Source organism: Sinocyclocheilus grahami, unplaced genomic scaffold (assembly GCF_001515645.1).
Source record: "Sinocyclocheilus grahami isolate Dianchi unplaced genomic scaffold, SAMN03320097.WGS_v1.1 scaffold3251.1, whole genome shotgun sequence".
NCBI lineage: Eukaryota > Metazoa > Chordata > Actinopteri > Cypriniformes > Cyprinidae > Sinocyclocheilus > Sinocyclocheilus grahami.
This window is the reverse complement of record NW_015508404.1, coordinates 9,995-21,830: the sequence shown is the minus strand read 5'-3', so window position 1 is coordinate 21,830 and position 11,836 is coordinate 9,995. Positions and strand designations below refer to the sequence as shown.

The following is an 11,836-nucleotide window of genomic DNA, read 5'->3' as shown; positions in this document are numbered from 1 at the left end:
GGGAGTCTGAACCACCTGCTGCGGATGTCGGTTTACAGCCCCAGTCACCCGACAGAGCAGAGCGGCCCGGAGCAGTGCCCGATCACCAGCCTGGAGCCCACACACACACTGGGCTGCAGCTGCACTGCACTGGTACACACACACTCACACACACACACAAACACTCACACATACACACACACACACACACTCACACACACACACTCACCCACTCACACAAACACACACCCACTCACCCACTCACTCACTCACACACACTCACACACAAACACTGACACTCTCACACACACACTCACCCACTCACTCTCTCACACGCACTCACCCACTCACTCTCTCACACACACACACTCCCACACTCACTCACACACACACTCACTCACACACACACACACACACTCACACACACACTCACTCACACATACACACACTCACTCACACACACACTCACTCACACACACACACACACACACACACACACATGTTTGTTTTTTGTGAATTGTGGGGACTCTCCATAGGCGTAATGGTTTTTATACTGTACAAACTGTATTTTCTATCGCTCTACACCAAACCTACCCCTAAACCTACCCCTGGGGTAAAAAATGGGGACATGGGGTAATGTCCTCATAAGTCACCTTCTCCTTGTAATACTTATGTCATACCCATGTCATTATACAAATTTGTGTCCTCATATCTCCACTAATCTAGCTCTGTGTGTGTGTGTGTGTGTGTATTTCAGAGTGGAAGTGACATCAACGCGCGTCTGAATCTCACTGATGCTGAAGGTGAGCAGTGTTAATTTTGTTGACAAATCATTTTCGTCAACATTTTTTCACCGACAAAAACGAGACGATAACAAAATAAAAACTTGTTTTGAATGACAAAAACTATGACGAAAATCTATTGACATTTAGGGAGGGACGATTTGGGAAGAGATCCAGTCAGATCGAATCTCCAGCGTGGTTAGGAGGTCAGATCCCAACATTTGAACTGTAGCATTGCCTACTGTAAAAAAAATTCACTGTTAAATACAGTAAACTACTGGCAGCTACATAAGTCCAAATTTGCTGTCGAAAGGAACACTGAAGGTGAAGTTTGTTCCCACACACTGGAGAGTTCCTGAAACTCTTTCTCTCACACACGTCTGTTTCATAACAGCAGGTTTCATTCATTAACATCGCACATGTGTGTTGACCATGTGACGCCGTATAGCAGAAGTTCATGACATGCTTCAAACTCAAAGCCTTTACCAACAGTCTTCTGTGATATAGACTTCTGTGGAAGTTCACATGCTGCAGTAAACTAGTGACTGTTATTGCAGGCATTCCCGTAGATTAAATAGCATTTGCAACAACAAAATCATGGGTTTGATTTCCAGGGAATGCATGAACTGATCAAATGTTAACCATGAAGTCGCTTTGAATAAAAGCATCTGCCACGTGCATCAATGTAAATGATTTGGTCCATTAGACCGGCTTATTTACATTTACACTGATGCTTTTGGCATATCTTTTCAGTTCCCTAGGAATCAAACCCATGACGCTGGTGTTTCTCCTCTGGTCACCTGCTGATAGGGAAAGTTTGGTGTGTAGAAAATCAAGAAGTGACTGTGTAAGATGACTGGGCAGGACTTATCAAACTCGTGTCAGCGTGTAGGAGCACTGTTGAGATAACATTGAGGTTACATGATGTTGAAAGCTGTGAGAGTCACGATTACTCAGACCAGAGCTGATAAAGTTCAGCAGGAAGTCTTTGACATTCTGTGTCAGTCACCTGCTAAACAGCTGATCATAACGGACTCTGTGTGTGTGTGTGTGTGTGTGTGTGTGTGTGCAGTGGCTGAGAGTGAGAGGCGACACATGTTGTTCGGCCGTCCGCGGGTTCTACAGTCTGACGCTAAATACTGTGTCCTGCATCAACACGGATTCATCACGGCCTACAGCACACTCACCCACACGCCTGTCTGGAGCTCCTTCACTCTCGACAAAACCGTGAGATGCACACACATACACATACTGCAACAGTGGCATAGCAACACTCTAGCAACCAGCCAGGACATGCTAACATGTGACTCATGTCTTCAGCTGAACATGCTCAGATCTGGTTCTAATGACAAACTGAACATGTGTGTTTGTAGGCTGAAAGTTCTCCGGTCATCTCAGATTGTCTCCGGGCAGACATCAGGATTCCAGCCAATCAGAGCGCGACATGTGAACAGTTCAACAACGCTGGCAACATCACACACGTCTTCCTGTTCCCACCCAGTGAGTGTGTGTGTGCATGTGTGCTTAATTTATTGCAGTTAGTTGCCTATGCAACTTTTCACATTTTATGTATATTATTTTAATATTCATATTATATTAATATAGCTATAACTCTGGGATGTACTTAACAATACATAAGTAAAAATTTATTTAATAATTTCATTTTTCAGTTGCATTATCCTCAGTGTTTTATTTATGCATATTAATTTCATTTATTTTTTTCATGTATTTTTTTATTTGTTCATTAAGTAAAAATAAGTTCGAATATTTTTATATTATTTTATTATAGTTTTAGTTAACAATAAAACCCAATAAAAAAGTGAAGTTGTGTGTGTTTAATGTGTTTGTGTTGTCAGATCTGAACCGCACGTCTGAAGATCAGTTTGATGCTCTGACACTTGGAAACGTGGTGCCCGTCTTCCCACAGTTCAAGAGTGAGTGTTTGAGTTGTGAGTTTATTATTAGTAAGTGTTTGTTTGTTTGTTTGTTTGGATCGTGAGTGTTTTAATCTTGAGTGTTTGTTTGAGTTGTGAGTGTTTAAATATGGTGTTTGAGTCATGAGTATTTGAGTCGTGAGTTTTTATATGTGGAATATGAATCGTGAGTGTTTGAGTCATGAGTGTTTATATGTGGAATACGAATCGTGAGTGTTTGAGTCATGAGTGTTTATATGTGGAATACGAATCGTGAGTGTTTGAGTCATGAGTGTTTATATGTGGAATACGAATCGTGAGTGTTTGAGTCATGAGTGTTTATATGTGGAATACGAATCGTGAGTGTTTGAGTCATGAGTGTTTATATGTGGAATACGAATCGTGAGTGTTTGAGTCATGAGTGTTTATATGTGGAATACGAATCGTGAGTGTTTGAGTCATGAGTGTTTATATGTGGAATACGAATCGTGAGTGTTTGAGTCATGAGTGTTTATATGTGGAATACGAATCGTGAGTGTTTGAGTCATGAGTGTTTATATGTGGAATACGAATCGTGAGTGTTTGAGTCATGAGTGTTTATATGTGGAATACGAATCGTGAGTGTTTGAGTCATGAGTGTTTATATGTGGAATACGAATCGTGAGTGTTTGAGTCATGAGTGTTTATATGTGGAATACGAATCGTGAGTGTTTGAGTCATGAGTGTTTATATGTGGAATACGAATCGTGAGTGTTTGAGTCATGAGTGTTTATATGTGGAATACGAATCGTGAGTGTTTGAGTCATGAGTGTTTATATGTGGAATACGAATCGTGAGTGTTTGAGTCATGAGTGTTTATATGTGGAATACGAATCGTGAGTGTTTGAGTCATGAGTGTTTATATGTGGAATACGAATCGTGAGTGTTTGAGTCATGAGTGTTTATATGTGGAATACGAATCGTGAGTGTTTGAGTCATGAGTGTTTATATGTGGAATACGAATCGTGAGTGTTTGAGTCATGAGTGTTTATATGTGGAATACGAATCGTGAGTGTTTGAGTCATGAGTGTTTATATGTGGAATACGAATCGTGAGTGTTTGAGTCATGAGTGTTTATATGTGGAATACGAATCGTGAGTGTTTGAGTCATGAGTGTTTATATGTGGAATACGAATCGTGAGTGTTTGAGTCATGAGTGTTTATATGTGGAATACGAATCGTGAGTGTTTGAGTCATGAGTGTTTATATGTGGAATACGAATCGTGAGTGTTTGAGTCATGAGTGTTTATATGTGGAATACGAATCGTGAGTGTTTGAGTCATGAGTGTTTATATGTGGAATACGAATCGTGAGTGTTTGAGTCATGAGTGTTTATATGTGGAATACGAATCGTGAGTGTTTGAGTCATGAGTGTTTATATGTGGAATACGAATCGTGAGTGTTTGAGTCATGAGTGTTTATATGTGGAATACGAATCGTGAGTGTTTGAGTCATGAGTGTTTATATGTGGAATACGAATCGTGAGTGTTTGAGTCATGAGTGTTTATATGTGGAATACGAATCGTGAGTGTTTGAGTCATGAGTGTTTATATGTGGAATACGAATCGTGAGTGTTTGAGTCATGAGTGTTTATATGTGGAATACGAATCGTGAGTGTTTGAGTCATGAGTGTTTATATGTGGAATACGAATCGTGAGTGTTTGAGTCATGAGTGTTTATATGTGGAATACGAATCGTGAGTGTTTGAGTCATGAGTGTTTATATGTGGAATACGAATCGTGAGTGTTTGAGTCATGAGTGTTTATATGTGGAATACGAATCGTGAGTGTTTGAGTCATGAGTGTTTATATGTGGAATACGAATCGTGAGTGTTTGAGTCATGAGTGTTTATATGTGGAATACGAATCGTGAGTGTTTGAGTCATGAGTGTTTATATGTGGAATACGAATCGTGAGTGTTTGAGTCATGAGTGTTTATATGTGGAATACGAATCGTGAGTGTTTGAGTCATGAGTGTTTATATGTGGAATACGAATCGTGAGTGTTTGAGTCATGAGTGTTTATATGTGGAATACGAATCGTGAGTGTTTGAGTCATGAGTGTTTATATGTGGAATACGAATCGTGAGTGTTTGAGTCATGAGTGTTTATATGTGGAATACGAATCGTGAGTGTTTGAGTCATGAGTGTTTATATGTGGAATACGAATCGTGAGTGTTTGAGTCATGAGTGTTTATATGTGGAATACGAATCGTGAGTGTTTGAGTCATGAGTGTTTATATGTGGAATACGAATCGTGAGTGTTTGAGTCATGAGTGTTTATATGTGGAATACGAATCGTGAGTGTTTGAGTCATGAGTGTTTATATGTGGAATACGAATCGTGAGTGTTTGAGTCATGAGTGTTTATATGTGGAATACGAATCGTGAGTGTTTGAGTCATGAGTGTTTATATGTGGAATACGAATCGTGAGTGTTTGAGTCATGAGTGTTTATATGTGGAATACGAATCGTGAGTGTTTGAGTCATGAGTGTTTATATGTGGAATACGAATCGTGAGTGTTTGAGTCATGAGTGTTTATATGTGGAATACGAATCGTGAGTGTTTGAGTCATGAGTGTTTATATGTGGAATACGAATCGTGAGTGTTTGAGTCATGAGTGTTTATATGTGGAATACGAATCGTGAGTGTTTGAGTCATGAGTGTTTATATGTGGAATACGAATCGTGAGTGTTTGAGTCATGAGTGTTTATATGTGGAATACGAATCGTGAGTGTTTGAGTCATGAGTGTTTATATGTGGAATACGAATCGTGAGTGTTTGAGTCATGAGTGTTTATATGTGGAATACGAATCGTGAGTGTTTGAGTCATGAGTGTTTATATGTGGTATATGAATCGTGAGTGTTTGAGTCATGAGTGTTTGAACCATGTGTGTTTGAATCGTAAGTGTTAGATTACTAGGTTTTTGTTTAAATTGTGAGTGTTTATATGTTATGAATGAATTGTGAGAGTATTGAGTATTTGAATCATGAGTGTTTATATGTGGTGTAGGAACCATGAGTGTTTGAATGCTAAGTGTTTGTTTGAATTGTGAGTATTTGAATCATGAGTGTTTATATGTTGTGAATGAATTGTGAGAGTACTGAGTGTTTGAATCATGAGTGTTTGAGTTACAAGTGTTTGAGCCGTGAACCTTTGAGTCATGAGTATTTGAATCGTGAGTGTTTACATGATGTTTTCATGTGGATTTGGTCACTGATCTTGTGTGTTTGTGCAGGACTCTGGCAGTATTTTCAGGAGGTTCTGCTGCTCAAATACACATCTCAGTATAACGGTATTAACGTGGTTACCGGCCCAGTGTATGACTACAACTTTGATGGACGCTTTGACTCTCCAGAGCAGATCCAGGAGTGCGTACTCCTGTTTTCTTGATTCTCCCACCCTACATTTTATTCTTTTTCCATAATCTGTTTCTCTACAGTGTAATTTTGGTATTATATATATATATATATGTGTGTGTGTGTATACAATTATATTTATATTATAGTTTTTTAATAAATGTTTTGAATTAGCTTTGATTTTTATATTATCAAATTATTATTTTCTGTTTTATTTTTAGTTCCATTTTATTTATTTATTTATTTATTTTTTCCAGTTAGTAATCGCTTCAACTTAAATTTATTTCACATTTTAGTATATTTTATTCTATAATAATACAATATATATTCTAGCTTTATTTCAGTTAACAAAAATGTTTTTAATAGTTTTAGTTTACAATAATCATGGGATGTACATCACAGTACAGAAGTAAAAAAAAATTGTTATTATTATTTTTTTTAGGTTCGTTGCAGGTTCGTCTATTCCTGTTCCCACTCATTATTTTGTGGTCCTGACGAGCTGTAAGAACGACACACAGACGGTGAGCGAATGTTCCGCTGAACTTCAGACGGTTTCCTTCCTGCTTCCGCACAGGAGCGACAACATGGAGAGCTGTGCCGTGAGTGTCACACTCACACTTCCTGTTCCTGTCGCTGTCACACACATCTGAAAGCATGACTGCTGTGGTTTCTCTGAATCCCTCGTCACTCAAATCCTTACATTTGGTTATTTTTGCTGATTCAATGTAAATCACAGTCAGAATGATTCAGTTTGTTCATTTAGTCTTTATTCACATCATCGGTCAAACCTTCTCTGAAGTCATGTGACTTTTTTTAATGTTCAACTAAATGAGCGTAGGAACATTTACTGTTTGATACCACATCATATTAGTACCTTAAAATAGCATTCATGTCTTCATTATTCATATATATATATATATATATATATATATAGTGGGTACGGAAAGTATTCAGACCCCCTTAAATTTTTCACTCTTTGTTATATTGCAGCCATTTGCTAAAATCATTTAAGTTAATTTTTTTTCCTCATTAATGTTCACACAGCACCCCATATTGACAGAAAAACACAGAGTTGTTGACATTTTTGCAGATTTATTAAAAAAGAAAAACTGAAATATCACATGGTCCTAAGTATTCAGACCCTTTGCTGCAGCAGATTTTTTTTTTGTAACCTTGGCCAGATCTGTGCCTTGCCACAATTCTGTCTCTGAGCTCTTCAGGCAGTTCCTTTGACCTCGTGATTCTCATTTGCTCTGACATGCACTGTGAGTTGTAAGGTCTTATATAGACAGGTGTGTGGCTTTGCTAATCAAGTCCAATCAGTATAATCAAATACAGCTGGACTCAAATGAAGGTGTAGAACCATCTCCAGGATGATCAGAAGAAATGGACAGCCCCTGAGTTAAATATATGAGTGTCACAGCAAAGGGTCTGAATACTTAGGACCATGTGATATTTCAGTTTTTCTTTTTTAATAAATCTGCAAAAATGTCAACAATTCTGTGTTTTTCTGTCAATATGGGGTGCTGTGTGTACATTAATGAGGAACAAAAATTAACTTAAATGATTTTAGCAAATGGCTGCAATATAACAAAGAGTGAAAAATTTAAGGGGGTCTGAATACTTTCCGTACCCAGTGTATATATAGTGACATTAAGCTGTAAAACTAGCATCTTCGCTGTTTTATTTATGCATATTAATTTAATTTATTACAATTCATTGATTATATTTATTATAGACAATCCATTCATTTTTTATTCAATAAAAATATAAAATATTATAAATGATTATTTAATAATTCATTATTTGTTTGATTTCATTTTTCAGTTACATTAAGCTGTAAAACTAATAACCTCTGTTTTATTTATGCATATTAATTTAAATGATACAAATTATACAATTAATTTATATTTTTCATTTATTTATTTTATACAATTCAATGATTATATTTTCATGTATTGATTTTTTTATTTATTGATTATAAAATCAATTTTAAATATTTTTTATTTATTTAATGAATTATTCATTATTTGTTATATTTCGGTTTTCATTGGCATTAAGCTGTAAAACTAACAGCTTTGCTGTTTATTTATGCATAACAATTTAATTGCTATAAATTATACAGTTCATTCATATTTTTATGTATTTATTTACATTTATTTATTTAAGTAAAAATTCAATATTATTTTTATTTCATTTTTCAGTGACGGTGATTAAGCCGTGAAACTAACTACTTCTATATATTTTTATTTATACATTGACTAAATAGTAAATGTGGGAAAAATAATGAAAACACTGAATAAACTTAATTTTTTTTGTTTCATACTTGAATCAGTGACATGAACGAGGATGCTTCCTGTAAACAGAAGCTTAATTAATGAAACAATGTAGCTTTATGTGACACAGACACATGAGAAACTGTTTGCGTGTTTGTGTGCAGGACGATCAGCCAGAGTCTCAGTGGGCGGAGCCTCTCCTGTGGATGCACCAATCACGCGTCAGAGATGTGGAGTGGATCAGCGGACTGGACTTCTTTCAGGACAGCAAGCGTCCAATCGCTGAGCTCCTGCGTCTGAAGACCCGCCCCACCGCCGCCATTCATCCCAAAGCTTGAGTTTTGATTTTGTGTTAATATATTTATTTAATCCTCTTAACGCATTCAGGTCCATTTTGACAGAACAGATGCATAAAAATTCCTAAACAATGTGTAGTGCTTAGTAAGTGAACAAACCTTTGCAGATGCATTAAGACCCTCAAAATACACTATTAGTGTCTTTTGTAAAATATACAGTATTTAGTCTTTTCCCCCGTATCTCACACACTTTTGGATGAATTTTGTTGATGAACATGAATATGTCTATTGATGAAACAATGCAGCATGAAAAACTGATCACTTTTTTCATCTGAAAGTGAACGTTTACGCACCTAAAATTAATTTATTTTGCTTGAAAACTGACATTTATGTTGTTTTGGTAGAAATAAATATGTAGGCTTCATAAATGTAGACAGTTTTTGAGCAATCATGAGAAATCCCATTCATTCCAATGAAGAGTCAATCCTGGTAATTCTCAGATTATATGCTTTTATAAATTTCATACAACGATATATTCAAATAAAATGATTTTGCGTCATAGTTTGTTGGGTGTGGTTCATGTGTAATTTGAAATTTTGGTTTTAGTGGCAAAATATTAAGCTATGACTTATTCCCATAAAATAACGATTCTTGGGGTCCAGACGAATAGCATGCAGATCTCGAGGGTTGGTGATGGTTTAGTAAGAGCGTCGCTGCTGTAAAAGACAAGCTAGATTGCACTGGTGTTCCTGCTCTTTCTGTGAATCAGTCTTCAGTGAGGTCATTCGTATCGACCGGTGGAAATGTGTCATAACTTATCATGCATTAAAATGACTTCAACACAGTTTAGTTTCAATTCCAGTATTTTTCAATGTGGTCTCCCTCCAGCAAACGCACGTGTGTTAATGCATGATCAGCCTGGGCTGCTGGGAAATATCTGCAAACGTGTTTCATTAGACGCGCTCTAATCATGGCTTGATGGCTCTGGGAAACGCCGGTCGGGTCTGATTCGGGTCGGTCTCAGTCTCTGCTGCTGCTTCTAGCCGGTTTATTGGTGCGATGTGTCTTGAACCAGATCTTCTGGTCTGTAGATTTGTACCCTGAAGTGAAATAAACCTCCCAAAACCTCCTTTTGGAGCGTCCTCATTTGTGAAAAAGCTGTAAAATGAAAGTAAAATAGTAAAACTGCAGAAGATTTTTTTTACTTTTTTCTCTCTCGTTATCCAGTGCAAGTATCTAAAAATTCTTGCATCAGGATAAATTCACTCGAGGAGCAAAATGACTTCATTTTGATACATTTTTCAGGAAACAAGACTTAAAATCTCAAGCCATTTTGCATCTGCAGTAAATGAATCTTGACTTAAGGATGTTTAGATTTGAAGAATACTGAGGGGAAAATCATTGTTTGCAGCGTAGAAGTCCCAAGTTAACAACCTGAGTAAATGTGTGTAGCACAGTATTATTTATTCTTTTGAATTAGCTTTTATTTTTATATTTTCAGTTTTCATTGATTTATTTTTTTTATGTGCTTTTGGCATTTTTACTTTTTTGTTATTTTTAAATATTACTAGTTAGGTTTAAGTTACTTTGAGTTAAGTTTTAGTTTTGGATTGACTTTATTTGTTTATTTCCAGTAAATCCAGTAATTTTAGTGATTCCGCTTAAAATTATTTCTGTTAATTGCCAAGGCAACATTTCTAATTTTTGGTTAAAGTTTTTCATCTAATAGCTATTTTTTATTTTATTTTACCTAAAAAAATGTTTTTTTTTATCTTAGTTTTATTTTTAGTTAATGGTAATATCTCTTGTGAGTGTGAGAGTGTGTGTGTGTGTGTGTGTGAGTGTGTGTGTGTGTGTGAGTGTGTGTGTGTGTGTGTGTGTGAGTGTGTGAGTGTGTGTGTGTGTGTGTGTGTCTGTGTGAGTGTGAGTGTGAGAGTGAGTGAGCGTGTGAGTGTGAGTGTGTCTGTGTGAGTGTGAGTGTGTGTGAGTGAGTGAGCGAGTGAGTGTGAGTGTGAATGAGTGTGTGTGTGTGTGTCTGTGTGAGTGTGAGTGTGAGCGAGTGAGTGAGTGAGCGTGTGAGTGTGTGAGTGAGTGTAAGGAGAAGACACATGCAGCATGCACCCGTTGTCTGCTAACTGAGCCGCCTTTGAGAGTGTGTGTGAGTGAGTGAGTGAGTGAGTGTGTGTGAGTGTGAGCGAGTGAGTGAGTGAGTGTGAGTGAGCGTGTGAGTGTGTGAGTGAGTGAGTGTGAGTGTGTGTGAGTGTGTGTGAGTGAGTGAGTGAGTGTGTGTGAGTGTGAGCGAGTGAGTGAGTGAGTGAGTGAGTGTGAGTGAGCGTGTGAGTGTGTGAGTGAGTGAGTGTGAGTGTGTGTGAGTGTGAGTAAGTGTGTGTGTGTGTGAGTGTGTGAGTGTGAGCGAGAGAGTGAGTGAGTGAGTGAGTGTGAGTGAGCGTGTGAGTGTGTGAGTGAGTGAGTGTGAGTGTGTGTGAGTGTGAGTAAGTGTGTGTGTGTGTGAGTGTGTGAGTGTGAGCGAGAGAGTGAGTGAGTGAGTGAGTGTGAGTGAGCGTGTGAGTGTGTGAGTGAGTGAGTGTGAGTGTGTGTGAGTGTGAGTAAGTGTGTGTGTGTGTGAGTGTGTGAGTGTGTGTGTGTGTGAGTGAGTGTGTGAGTGAGTGTGTGTGTGTGTCTGTGTGAGTGAGTGTGAGTGAGCGTGTGAGTGTGTGAGTGAGTGTGAGTGTGTGTGAGTGTGAGTAAGTGTGTGTGTGTGTGAGTGTGTGAGTGTGAGCAAGTGAGTGAGTGAGTGAGTGAGTGTGAGTGAGCGTGTGTGTGAGTGAGTGTGTGTGAGTGTGAGCGAGTGAGTGAGTGAGTGTGAGTGAGCGTGTGAGTGTGTGAGTGTGAGCGAGTGAGTGAGTGAGTGTGAGTGAGCGTGTGAGTGTGTGAGTGTGAGCGAGTGAGTGAGTGAGTGTGAGTGAGCGTGTGAGTGTGTGAGTGTGAGCGAGTGAGTGAGTGAGTGTGAGTGAGCGTGTGAGTGTGTGAGTGTGAGCGAGTGAGTGAGTGAGTGTGAGTGAGCGTGTGAGTGTGTGAGTGTGAGCGAGTGAGTGAGTGAGTGTGAGTGAGCGTGTGAGTGTGTGAGTGTGAGCGAGTGAGTGAGTGAGTGTGAGTGAGTGTGAGAGTGAGTGTGTGTGTGTCTGTGTGAGTG

At 38.2% G+C, this 11,836-nt stretch overlaps 1 protein-coding gene across 1 annotated transcript; it reads left to right on the top strand.

The window, feature by feature from the left end:
• The first annotated feature begins 6 nt into the window (after positions 1-6).
• LOC107576135 (venom phosphodiesterase 2-like) lies at positions 7-8,988 on the top strand. Its single transcript, XM_016262382.1, has 8 exons — positions 7-132; positions 737-782; positions 1,834-1,988; positions 2,135-2,261; positions 2,618-2,695; positions 5,951-6,083; positions 6,514-6,670; positions 8,512-8,988. The coding sequence occupies exons 1-8, from the start codon at positions 25-27 to the stop codon at positions 8,683-8,685; spliced, it is 978 nt and encodes a 325-aa protein (XP_016117868.1). The 5' UTR covers positions 7-24; the 3' UTR covers positions 8,686-8,988.
• Positions 8,989-11,836: the final 2,848 nt, after the last annotated feature.

Excerpts from the sequence above, each read along its gene's own strand:
- LOC107576135 (XM_016262382.1), top strand. The coding sequence starts at position 25 with ATGTCGGTTTACAGCCCCAGTCACCCGACAGAGCAGAGCGGCCCGGAG. Across the intron at positions 133-736 it reads GCTGCAGCTGCACTGCACTG|AGTGGAAGTGACATCAACGC; the intron begins GTACACACACAC and ends TGTGTATTTCAG. Across the intron at positions 783-1,833 it reads GAATCTCACTGATGCTGAAG|TGGCTGAGAGTGAGAGGCGA; the intron begins GTGAGCAGTGTT and ends GTGTGTGTGCAG.